The sequence below is a fragment of the Hyposmocoma kahamanoa genome, unplaced genomic scaffold (assembly GCF_003589595.1).
Source record: "Hyposmocoma kahamanoa isolate Upper Pololo Valley unplaced genomic scaffold, ASM358959v1 62, whole genome shotgun sequence".
Lineage (NCBI taxonomy): Eukaryota > Metazoa > Arthropoda > Insecta > Lepidoptera > Cosmopterigidae > Hyposmocoma > Hyposmocoma kahamanoa.
Window position 1 is genome coordinate 24705773 of NW_020653850.1, and position 13236 is coordinate 24719008.

Genomic DNA, 13236 nt, shown 5'->3' on the forward strand with positions numbered 1-13236 from the left:
TTGCAGGTGGCATGGACAAACACAAATTACCTATAATATCACAGAGAAATAAATGTGAGAAAGAAATCGATACTCGTATCGAACCCGGCACCTCGGCGTGGCAGCCCAGAATGATAACCGTTTGGCCTTCGAGGCAGTTAAACATTCTGCTTAGAACAGCATTATTAAATATAAAAATGGTTACACTTAAGTCTCATTTCCGATAATAACATTTATTTATTGAGACAACTGAGATCCAATCAAAGCTTAGTAGGCACAGACTTAAAACTATATTCGTACTTATATTTTACCTGGGACTTTGTATTATTTATTAGGTGCCGCATAATTGGGCACTCATTCCTGTCAGCAACTGTCTTCAGATCGGGGCAGACACGTATTCTCTTCAGTAGCGACGCCGACTTTTTATGTACAACAGCCGTGAAACTATCTACGCGCGCGTCAGTGAACATGGCTGAGGCACTGCAGAAACGTGACAGCCCCAACAGCGTTCTGAAGGCGTTGTTGTATTGCACGCACAGAGCATTCCGAGAGCACTGAGTATAGCTCTTTCACAAAGCGCTAGCGTAAACTGCAATCGTACATCTGGCGAACTTGCGGATTCGCTCTATATATCCAGAACATCCTTGAGGTCGTCGGTAACATAGTGTCCCAAGTATTTAAAATTGCTAATCTTTTTTAACGAAGAACCATTAAGTAGTACAGGAAGTGCACACGTAGGACTCCTACTGGCGGCTCCAAAGATCATCCAAACTCCGACTTTTTAACATTATATATAACAAGCCATGGGATGTTGCATATGACTCACATACTCCAATTATATTTAAGCGAGCGATATTTAGACATGATGTCGACAGCAAAGAAAACTCACATAGACATGTAATTATTTTTTTAAAAGTAATGAAAAGAAATATGTTAGCCGTGCCCATAACACCTTTAGTGTCGGAAACATTGGTTTGTTTAAAAAAACAAATAAACGCGATAAAATAATTTATTTGCAATATTTTTTAATTTTTTTTCAAGGTGGGATACACAATAAACACAAAAAGACGTATTTGTTTGTTTTGTTTCCATACTGTTATTTTTAATTTATCCATTCAATAAATAATTTCACAATACATTTTCAGAACCAATTTAAAATGATACATGACTCACTGGCAAATCCATAAACTTCTAAAAGTAAACATATTCCTAAGCTTTATAAGAAAAACAATATAACAAATAGGGCAAATATATTTAATTAATATTCTATTCTAGTATCACAAATAAAAAGTCAGCTTCTTGAAATGTTTCATAATAACTAACTTGTCAGAATATTTAACAATTTAAAAAATTAAATAAACTAAGGTACATATCAGAAACAAAAAGCTCAAGCTATTAAATAAAAGGCGGAGGTGGACATTGTTTTTTTAAACCAATGTTCTTAAATGTCTTACCAATTTATAATAAACCTGGGTACACTGTCGGTACTAAAGTTACTTTGATATTCAAAATTTATTTTATGTTTTCCTCAGTGTCAGCATGTTGTATAGCAATCTTAATGGTGGACATGCTGGAGCTGTCCCCAGGATCAATGTCGATCTTGAGCTCCCCCAGACCCAGTACTGGCTCTTCTTTCTTCAGTAGCTGCATCTCCTCTGGTTTCACCAAGTCATCCACACCACTCGCCTCCTGGAGACTTTTCAACTTCCTAATCCACTTTTGATTCCTAATCTGACCAACATCACTCTGTGGAGATGTGTGTGAGAGCAGCTCCTTATGCAAATTGTCAATGTCCTCAAGGTGCTTCCTAATTTTTTCATCACTTTCTTTTTTTAGTTTCTTCTTCAAATACTTTTCTTTATTTGCTTTCTTTAGTTCCTTTTTATGTATTTCTTGTTCTTCGTTAATCTCGTTGTCCTCACCTGATTCATACATTTGGTTAATTCGTTCCATTTCAGACAGTCCAGACTGGGAAACGCTAGAGGCAGTATACCGCGGTGAGGGCAGACTTACCCCGCTGCGTACACTGCACACATCAGCCATAGAGATGTCACTGTCAATAGTGACAAACTGCAGCTCCTCATACCCAAAAGGGAACTCACATTCAGTGTTTTCGCACATGAGAAATTTCTCATTGTAGTTTATGAAGAACAATCTTATATCTGATTGGCACAGTGGGCATTTCTGAAATAACACAAAGTCAATCATTTATTCCGTAGGTAAAATTTTTACACTTGAAAATATTATTTTTTAAGCTACTCGTTCACTGCGCTGACCGTCCAGAAAATAATGTACACGAAACTTTAGAGATAGCTCTTTTCAAATAAACTTAAATGCTATGGAATATACTTTGTCTAGACCTACTAGACCCATGTTCTTTCCATTCGTCTTTATCTAATACATACTCTTCAATTTTGTAATAGACTTTTCAATTAAAACACTTTTATTGTAAATTTTAAACTTAGGAAATGATAATCTTAACATACTTGTTACTATATATAATATGCTCCAGAATCTTATTGCAAAAACGTATACAGTTCCCCACAACCTTAATTAAACGAAATTGTGCTACCATGACTTTGGACTTAGTTCTAAGGTTAACTTTTAGGTTAATTTTTGCAACACTCAAGTAGAATAAATTATTAGAAGTAGATTAATTTGACCCAAATATCGTCTCTTTATAAACAACATCACTCAAGAAAATAATTGGCGGTTTTATGTGCCAATAAAAATTACAAAAGTAGGTACAATTATTTGCTATCCATAAATAGAACGCTATCAGCTCAAAAAAATCTTGTATACAATAATATAAGCAGCGGTGTCGTTTGTTCAGCGACGATATAGAGTTTGAAATAATTGATATGATTAATCAGAACAACAATATACTTGTCTTCATACCCTGGTCAGTTCATCTGTTTTGTCAGTGCTTGCCGTGTTCATGTCTGTGGATAATACCTGAAAACACAAAAGAAGGTTTATTTTCTGTGTTCTGAGCGTACTTAAGGACTACCCAGAAATTCAACAATATATTTACGTACACTTGAACAGATCGGAATATCGACAACTACGTTGTCTCCCTCCATATCGAATTGAGAGAGGAACGCGAGTTAAATTTTATACACCGATTGCTCTATATAGTCTTCTAAATTTTGCCTTTGTTACTAGTTACTGAAGTTTCAAAATATTTTTTTAAATTGATTAAATTTAAGACAAACACTGTCGGCTGGGATTGACAAAAAGGAAGGTTATGGCGTTCGGTTTACCGGTTTAAACATAACCAATTTTTATACCCACATTTAAAGTTCTTCTTATCATACGTACAGAGCATAATTGTAAAATAATTAGTTACTATATTTATTATTTATGTGATTAAATTTTAATTTTAATTCAGTAAAATATTTTAATTTGCTTTTTTACAAAGAAAACGTTTTATTTTATTTGCGTATAAAGTATTTTACAAGCTGTCACTTTGGGGTTACAATATTTTTAATTATACTCATCTCAAATCCGACTACAATAATCACAGTATCAAAACCATTATACGATAAACGTTAATCTTCAACGTAAATATCAAACAATATGTAACACCTTGGTATTAATTGTGTGTATTAGGATAAAGAGAAATCTTAGAAAAATCAACGTGGACTTTTTAGAAACAATTTTCTTGTAGCAACCCTTAGCTTTAAATTCCGAAGTCCGAGTGAAACGTCATTAATTAAAAACGTCTCGTCGTTCGTCGCTTTTCAGATTTTGTAGAATTTTCGCGAAAGGTGTAATAAATTGTCATTTATCATTTAAGTACCCTTCGACTACATTTTGTTTAACTTATTACGGGATCAATTGAGATTTACAGTAAACAATGAAGAAGGCAGTGTGTATTTTACACGGCGATGTAACCGGCACAGTTTACTTCGATCAAAAGGTAATTACGTTTCTGGTTGCCTTATGCTATGTTCACTGGTTACATGAATCGTCAAAATTCCACGCGTAGAAAGAAAAAATATATCTTTCGGCGTATCATCAACGAATTCCCTTATAAATTTGGATATTTCGTAGCAATTCATAACCTATGTAAGTAGGTAGGTAGGTCATAACAACTTGTTATGGGATTTTTTTTTAATTATTTCAATACGCCTACATGGGGCTCCCAGTAAATTCAAACCTCGCAACGCTCTAAATATAATAACTCGTACTGAGCTATTCCTACCTATGATACGCTTAATGGACCTCTTTTGATATTGTTCGTTAATTTTTGCATGTTACACTTGAGTAGCCCACGTAACAGTTGATAACATCAGTAAAATAATCGTTGCCAAAGTAGATGTCTAAGAAATAAGTGTTTGTATATTAACCTATAGTTGTATGTGTCATGACCTTGAATGTGTTTTACCTCTATTTGATAAGACCGCACTTAATCAGATGCTGTTAATAATACCCGTTTATGAGTGCTCATATGTCCGAAGTAGAAATGTGCACCGCGCCGTCGACTATTTTTCACGCCTCTGCCGCTGATGAACTTGACTGACGTAAAATCAGCGTGACGAAAATTGGTTTTACGTTAATGAAGTATCTAAGCTTGTTTATTAATGCTTTCCTAAATTTCAATACAATATTTCTGTACAATTAAATTCAAGTACATTCCTGTTTACATACATCCTGCTCATACTAGATGTGAATTACGAGCATTTTTATGTTTTTTTTTTACAAAATTCTTAGTTATTTAGAAATAATATCTACCTACCTGCTTAAGTAGAAGTTACAAGTTGTTTTGTATCTGCCACTTCGATTAGTTGTTGCCGTTGGTCGAAAAACCATCACACATGAGTTGTACGGTTGACACACATCTCTTGCCTGTAGCTACTATATACTATATACTATGTTTTTACTGATAGATAGTCTATATTAACTTAACACAAGGGCTTCTTTGAAATCTCTATCATTTGCAATTCAATTGAGAGTAGAATTTATGAATCTGAAATTGAATCGTGATTACATTTTGAGCCCGTACTACATTATATCACTCAATCTACATTACAGATTCAGAGCTTGTCAACCTCGACACTTAAGATTTAAATTAAATTCTATGTCACTTGAAAAAACACGGTCTAAACTTCAAAGTGTCAAACTTCATGTACTCTTGATTGTACAATAATTGACTTGCAGGTTATTAATTTTGTATAAAATAACCATTAATGAGCCCATTATGTTAAAATCTGTAACACATGTATAGAAAATGTAATAATTTTTACTGATATAATAATAAATTGTAACATCATTCTTATCGGACAAAGTTGGGAATCAAGAAGTGGGCTTAGACCAGGCGCTGCGCAGGGCGCGGCCAGCCGCTGGTGGGGGCGCGGACGAGTGCAACAGCGTACCCGTACCCCCACCTACAGCGGAGGGGAGGAACACTCCGGGGGTTTAGTGCGGTCGGGCTGCTCCCCTTCAGGGTTCAGCCCAGTCCCACATAACCCCGGCTCTGCCCCCGCGGGGCCGGGGTATCTGTAAGCAGATTCCCTCGGATAATAAAAAAAAAAAAAAAAAAAAAAATAGTAACTTATCCAATATACTTACTACACATGATTTTATAAGAACTATGGTGCAAGCTGCCCTGACCAGAAATTGTTTCTTCTTATTGTGTCAGAGCTTTCTTATTTTAACACTGACTATTGACTTTGATTATTCTCTCAAATAGGTTATTTATGTTAAAAGTACCAACATTCTTTATCAAGAAAATAATCATAATCACATGATGTAATAAAATGTACGATGATAATCAGTATAAATGTGTTTATTTTGCAGGAGGAGAAAGGTCCAGTTACAGTATCTGGTGAAGTTAAAGGACTCTCAAAGGTAAAGACCTTAAATGTTCAGAAGTATGCTTGTTAATTCTGTTTGTAAGTGCTATGTTTACGTTTGTCACAAATTAAATCTTCATATAATTATATAACACGAATCTGCATTTCTACAAACATTGGCATACTCATTTGTATCGTCTATTAATGCAACTAAAAATATAATACATACGTAATTTTGTTGAATTTGGAATATTTTCAAGAAACAGAAAAACAACTAAATTGTGCTCATAGATGAGTTAGTTGCTTCTAATTGACTTCAGTAAACAATTTTTTGCTGAATTGGTTTACAGGTGTGAGTATGTCAATTAATAGAATGTCAATGTTCTGTTATTCATATTACGGGGATTTTCCTCATTTGAGGTGGGTTAGGTTTGTCATTGTCTGGCACTCTCTGTTTTTTTCTTAATTCCATAAGTGTAGATAGATAGATAAACACTTTATTGCTCACACACAAGAACAAGAATAGTACATAAACAACTTCAAACTAATGTCGGCAAAGGCGGTCTTATCGCTAAGAGCGATCTCTTCCAGACAGCCTTTGAGTTAGAGGAAAGCTAATCGGAGCGGGAGACGTAGTGTGCCAATTATACAAATATAAAAATAAAAAATAAATTGTATAAATTAAAATATAAAATAAATAAAGACATAGTAATTTATAAAATATTTATTATATAATGATATATTATTAAGTGTACCAGATATTTAATACATTATTTAATGGTAACTAGTGATTATCACGTCCAGACTTGACCATTGACACAGTGTGTACGTAAATAATTAATGAAATTAAATAAATTCCACTGCGTAATGCAATGTCAGCTAGGTCAGATGACCTTGAATTTGATTATGCTTGTGTAACGTCACAAACAAGAGTCTTAATGGAACAAATAAACTTGTTGGAACTTTAATAAATACTTGGTAATGAATAAAAATATATGTTTTATATAGACTTGGCTTTATATGTGCCTACCAATTTATTAACAGAGTATAAAAACACCAATTGCTTTTATAAATTGGCTTGACCGAGTAGTGATTCACGAATCAGCTAGCAGAGATAGTTGGATTATGTAGATATATAATCTTTTTTACCTTGTCTTATGATGACGTCAACAAGTAAACTGGGTCAGTTATCCAATACATTGTACTGATCCATACCAGTCCATGGTCCATGCTTCTATTTCAATACCTGAATACCAGAACCAATGAAAAACCAATATTATGTACCTAAAAGTACCAATACCAGGGACGTTGCCAGTTTGCTACGTTTGCCAGCGCCCCGTAAATCACGTTGATTATTTCATTGCATTTAAATTATTGAATACAAAACAGAAGAAAAGATAAATTTATTATTGTCAAATAATCCTGTAAATATAAAAAATATAATAATTTTTTTTCCTGTGAATTATATAATTACTTCCATCCAAAGGTTGTCTGGCAGAAATCGCTTAAAGCGATAAGACCGCCCATTGTACCACCGCTTATTTTTAATTTAATTGTATTGTATTTGTTTTCTTTTTTGGTGTACAATAAAGAATTTTTGTATTGTATTGTATTGTATAATCTACTATCTCCGTGGTTGAGTGGCTTTCACACCGGTCATGGTGTCGCCATCTCTGAATCTATGTAGAAAAACTAAGTTATCTATATGTCTCGGGTCTGGCTGCTTGTGGTATCGCCGTTGTTTCCGATTTCCATAACTCAAACGTTTTACTTACTTTGGGATCAGATGAGATCGCGTATCTGGTATATCTATTAATTATAGTACCGGAATAATTTACCGGTATACGGATATTACAAAAACCTATATAATGCCGGATATTTGATATCGACATTTGATACCGACGACAGTCGTCGCGTCTCGATGCGGACAATTGATCTCATGGGTCAGTAAAATCGTTTCTTGAAAATACATTTGTTATTTGTACCGCTGATATCTCAAGTACCGGTACCGCAGTAGGATTTAGTCGTACCGGTTCCTTAAAATACCGATATTCCAAGCCCAGATCGCAAAGACGGTCCATTTTTTAAATATAAAACTTCTTTGTAGCTGAGACCATGAACCATAAAAAAGTAATATTGCCTTGAGTTTACAGTGACAGTTGACCACGTAAAATACTTCACAATATTTCATGGCAAATTGGGCAGCACCCTTAGCAATAGCGTTCACTAGAAGAAGTATCATATTGTATACAAACCTTTTATGCAACAATTACGGTGCCCAGATTTACTCTTCAGGGTTATGAGTTAACACTTATTACAATGGCGATTATGACAATTTCTTTTTAGGGCAAGCATGGTTTCCACGTGCACGAGTTCGGCGACAATACGAATGGCTGCACGTCCGCAGGCCCGCACTTTAACCCGGACAAGTGCGATCACGGCGCACCTACCGCACCCATTCGCCACGTCGGCGACCTCGGCAACATTGAAGCCACTTCCGATGGCGGTGTTACTAAGGTAATTTCAGCATTCGAATTTCTTACATCATTTCACAGCGGTTACAGTCACGTTTGGCTAGTTTGAATTAGCTACTATCTTTATACAGGCCGTAGCACCTGCTTGACATTTATTATTTTTTTGTTTATAATTTTCCATTAAGGCACAAGATTTAGAATTTGGATTACAAAATTATTCAGGGTGCCTGTGAAATGGAGGCCAAGCCTTGACACAGTCATAACAAAACCATTTGCAACCATAGGTTTCTCAGAAGTTCTAAAAACGGTTCGTAGACTTCTCCCAAACACTCCAACAAACCGCCGTATTAACCAAACTGATTTATTAAATTATCTATTCCTCCAACAATTTATATTAGAACTTCAAAATATGCTCAACAAAATTTGTAACCACAAAATACCGTTATAATTCTTGACCAATCTAACTTGAACATTTGATGAAATACGAATACATAAATTTTTCTTTCACCTAAAGACCTAAATCCCTTCTTTTTAAATTCCAGCCATTTTTTCGCAAGTAGGAAATTTTAAAAGCAATGGCATTGACTAGTCGAACCGGTAGATAGTGTTCGGACCAATCACAATCAACTCCGACACACTGTAACATTTTGGAAACCTAATAATATCAATTAATAAACTTTTAAATGAATATATGGAATAAGTTTATTTACCCTTATAATATTTTAATAAATAAGTAATGAAAACCATTTTTCTATTTTACGATTATATATTTCTTACAGGTTATAGTATCCTTGTGCCTGACATTAAATATATATCTTTGTTTTTTCTTTTTTTTATAATATCAAGTGACGGGACGAACAAGTCGTGCGCCTGTTGGCAAGCTACACGCCTGTCCATAACAGTTGCAGTGTCACTCACAGCTTTAAATCACAAAGATCTGAGGGGCACCGCCACTGCGCCCGTCACCCTGAGACATAAGTTCTCAAGACCATGTGCCTGTAATTTCACCAAAATATCTGTATCGGCACATGTCTGTTTGGTCCACAGATCTGCATCACGGACTCTGCGATTTCTCTGTGTGGCCCGAACAGCATAGTGGGGCGCACGCTGGTGGTGCACGCGGACCCGGACGACATGGGACAGGGCGGCCATGAACTCAGCAAGACCACGGGCAACGCGGGCGCACGCATCGCTTGCGGCGTTATTGGTCTCGCGCAGGTCGCCGGTTAGACCCCTTGCTTTCCTCATCCTGACTCGTCCAGCTGTCAGCAGTTGTAGTTCCTTGAGCTGGACATTTATGGACGGCTTCAATTCAATCAAATGATTCAAATCAAGCAATATACATTAAGGTTTAAATTGTTCCTAATTTTAAGTGAAATTGTAAATTCACCAATAAAATTATATAATTATTATACACAACAAGAGTGGTGAAGCAAACTGGTGGTAATGTCTGGTGGCCGGGTTTCACTTTATTTTACTTATAAAAAATAAAAGAATTTATGCAAATGTTTAGCTCAATTATTTAGATTTCACTTAAGTCAAATTCTAAATAGTATGAAGTGGCATGTTAGCAAGCGCTTTACTGTAGAATGATTAACAAGAGGACTTCATTCATTATTTCAGGAAAACCTTGACTGTTTGGCCAAAATATTGACATGAACCCAATTAAAGGTACGAATGGTATATTTTGTCTTTCAATGTTGCTTCGATTTTGTTTTTACCTGAATTGAATTTTTAGGCATTTTGATAATATACTTAGTTGATTTTCACTACATAAGAAAGATAGCATTGGAAATTAATTACAAAAGCTGTTTGAAACAGAATAAGTCCTTTTGAGATATATAAGCATTGCCTGTTATTATTTGAAGTACATATTATTTAGAAATCTGCAAACTTGGTGTGGGTGTGTATTTACATTTTTGGTAGTGAACTTGTTGTTTCAATAAAACTTCTAGTATATTTTATTTTTATTTTTTTTAGAACCAAATAAGAAGTACACAGTGAACATAGCAATAGCGTGCACAAGAAACGCAAACTTCAAGGTGTTTAACGAACGTGTAACATTTATTACGACTATCTCGACGGCAGAGTTCACAGGGTGACATGAGCGTGAACAAAATTGTTAATTGGGCGACCATCAAAGTGCCGCTAAAACAACGTCAATTTGGCAAATTCGAATTATTTTTCAATCGCCTGCTCTGTCGTACTACTTGTAGAAGTAACATACAAAAGAGGACAATAATTTTTAGTACATTGAGCCATGGACCAATGACCTAAGTGGACTGCTAATCTCCATACCTGCAGTATGGAGATCATAACACTGGAAAAGGTCAAAATTCCGCCTTCTATCTAGTTTGCGCTGATCGATATCCTGGAAGTGGTTTATATTATGTAAATGCCGGTGGATATCGATGAATTCATCTTTAATATGAAACATAAGTAGTCCGTTCTTCCTTGTAATATTCAAATCGCACCCCTCATGGAAGAATAGTATAAGTGGAATTACGTGAAACTTGTTCATTGCTCCATTAGATACAGAAAAATATAACCCACATCCTCTCCAATTCTTGTAAGTATATCTACAATATCAGACAATACAGTTACAAGAATTGGAGACAATGTGGGTTATACTTTTCTGTGTCTAATGGAGCAACAAAATTTGTTTGACTTCACTTGTATTCTTCCATGAACTAAAATATTTTTTTTTTAACCTTGATAAATATGCGTGTCAATAGATGGCAGTGTGTATTACAAACTATAAACGCTAACTTACTAGTATGAGTAGATGGCACTGATCCAAAATAAAATAGCATGGCAGTGTCCATAAAAATCTGTGAATTAAGCTCCATCTAGTTAATTTATTCGTTATTACTAGAAATTATAGTAGCTTGGATAAATCATAGTTCATCAATGAGTTACAAAAAATAGCTACTTCGTACTCGTCGCGACATCTGGTGTACCAATAGGTACTAAATAGCTAACCATGATGTCTTGTACAGTCAACACATCGAGCTTGACACTTTGTACTTTGGACTGTTTTTTATTTAAGTGTTAAGTGTCGAGCTCGATGTGCTCTTGACCCTGCACTGACTAGAAATCCTCTGGAATTATTAACCTAACACTCGTTGAGCATAATAGCTGTATTATAAACTACATAAAAATACTATAATGATCACACATTGCAATGAAGTGTTGGCCATTGCTGTGCATCTTTTTATTGATTTTATGACCTCAAACCATCACTGTTTATTCTATAAGTGGTGGTGTAAAGGAATAAACAGTTCATAATATTATGAATACTTTATTTGTCCTATTGAATATGTACTCATTCCTTCGTGTGTGAAATAGATGTTGCAAGAGGAATCGTGGGCCTGGAACATGCGTGCACTGCTGGGACTCCATTGCCAGAGGCTGTTCTCATGACTTTGAATGCTTATACTTATCCAGTAATTATCCAACTCCCTCGACAACACATACTCTGACATAAGTTTACAAACATTACTAACTACAGTAGGAGTTATGAATCCCTTTGCTATGTGCAAACATATTCTTGCAGTTTTCAGGGCAAAATCACTATCAGGGTGTACATATGTGCTGATGTAAGTCTCTTTTTGGAATAAATCCCCTTCATGAGCCAGCATTCCTATCCATTCTGCCATTTCATCTGCATCTGTGTCCTTAGGCGAAGGAACTTCAGTGATTGAAGGCATTACTTTTCTATTATGCAGTGTCTGTTGGGCAACAACAATGTCTCTATTGTGGAAATACTTTGCTATTGATGATGGACATACATCATCTTGATATGGTTCCCAGGACACGTAAAAATCGAATTTCTCCAATTTTTGTAGACATTGTTTTAATTTGTCATATCGTTTCAAGGTTTTCAAGTCTATGCTCACTTCGTAGAAACCGAAAGGTCGCTTAACGCCTTCCAACCCTGTCGTTTGAAAAATGTACTCCAGTAAATTGAGTGTTAGCACGCCATCAGGAGTGACAGCAACACAGTTTTGACTGACACAGTTTCTGTCTGCGGACAAACAATACAGATTGCCGTTTTTAACGAAGTTTTGAATGAAACTTGGTTGTACTAACTCGGTAAGTGAACAGCCGTATATTTTATAGTATTCGTTGTCTTCGGTAATCATTTCCTCAATGGAGGTCGGTATGTGTAGTTCGTCAGGGCACGTTATGATCACACTTTTATAGAAATAGTTCCTTTCGATGGTTTCTATAACAGAATCGAGATTTTCGCTTCGATTACATGAAGACATCACTTTTGGCGGTGGAAAGTTCACGACCTCTGGACACAACATTTTTCATTACTCTTACCAGTTTTTTTATGAACCAGAAGAAATTGCTTGCCAAAACATAACCTCCTTCAATAATTTTTTGACGTTTACGTTACGTTTCGTTCCACGAATTTTGTATTATAGTCCGTTCCAATCCATTTTGAACAAAAAGTAAACAAACCTGTTTGGTTAAAATTCTAAAGCAATCATTCAATAAATCGAACAAGTAACACTTTCATGTATATTTCGAAGATTTCGACTTGGTATATCATCACTTTTTCCAACAATATTCATTTGGATAGCATCGTAAAATTGTATTTGAAAAATGGTAGTCCAAAAGTAAGGTTATTATTCATCTATACTTCTATGACTTGCCTATGGTTGCGTAGTGCTGTTCGAAAAAAAAAACATTCGGTTCAATCAATTAAAGTTTAGTAATCGATTATTAAATCGAACATTTCAATCGCAATCGAACGAGTATCTAAGTGTAAGGATTAAAAGGAGGATTTAAATTGAAGTTTGAATATGCTTATATAAGTTATGTAAGGAAAATCGCTAGTATGACTCAATTGAACAAATCCATTCATTCTATTAATTAATCGATTTGTAGTTGGCGTTACAATTAGCTATCACTAAACCATCTATGGTCGGGTCAGTGACTTGTTTGTTTACTTTTTGTTTAAAATGGATTGAAAC

At 35.2% G+C, this 13236-nt stretch overlaps 3 protein-coding genes across 3 annotated transcripts; 1 reads left to right on the top strand and 2 right to left on the bottom strand.

Annotated features, from left to right (window-relative positions):
* Nucleotides 1–1020: 1020 nt before the first annotated feature.
* LOC113229699 lies at nt 1021–3219 on the bottom strand. Its single transcript, XM_026463384.1, has 3 exons — nt 3018–3219; nt 2878–2934; nt 1021–2163 (listed from the first exon to the last, which is right to left on the bottom strand). Exons 1-3 carry the CDS (start codon nt 3060–3062, stop codon nt 1492–1494), a joined length of 774 nt encoding a protein of 257 aa, XP_026319169.1. The 5' UTR covers nt 3063–3219; the 3' UTR covers nt 1021–1491.
* Nucleotides 3220–3683: 464 nt separating this feature from the next.
* Nucleotides 3684–10143, top strand: LOC113229387 (superoxide dismutase [Cu-Zn]). Its single transcript, XM_026462958.1, has 4 exons — nt 3684–3901; nt 5782–5832; nt 8124–8294; nt 9299–10143. Exons 1-4 carry the CDS (start codon nt 3839–3841, stop codon nt 9479–9481), a joined length of 468 nt encoding a protein of 155 aa, XP_026318743.1. The 5' UTR covers nt 3684–3838; the 3' UTR covers nt 9482–10143.
* A 105-nt stretch (nt 10144–10248) lies between these two features.
* On the bottom strand, nt 10249–12564 carry LOC113229386. The gene has a single exon (XM_026462957.1). The coding sequence runs from the start codon at nt 12562–12564 to the stop codon at nt 11542–11544; it is 1023 nt and encodes a 340-aa protein (XP_026318742.1). The 3' UTR covers nt 10249–11541.
* Between the last annotated feature and the right edge of the window lie 672 nt (nt 12565–13236).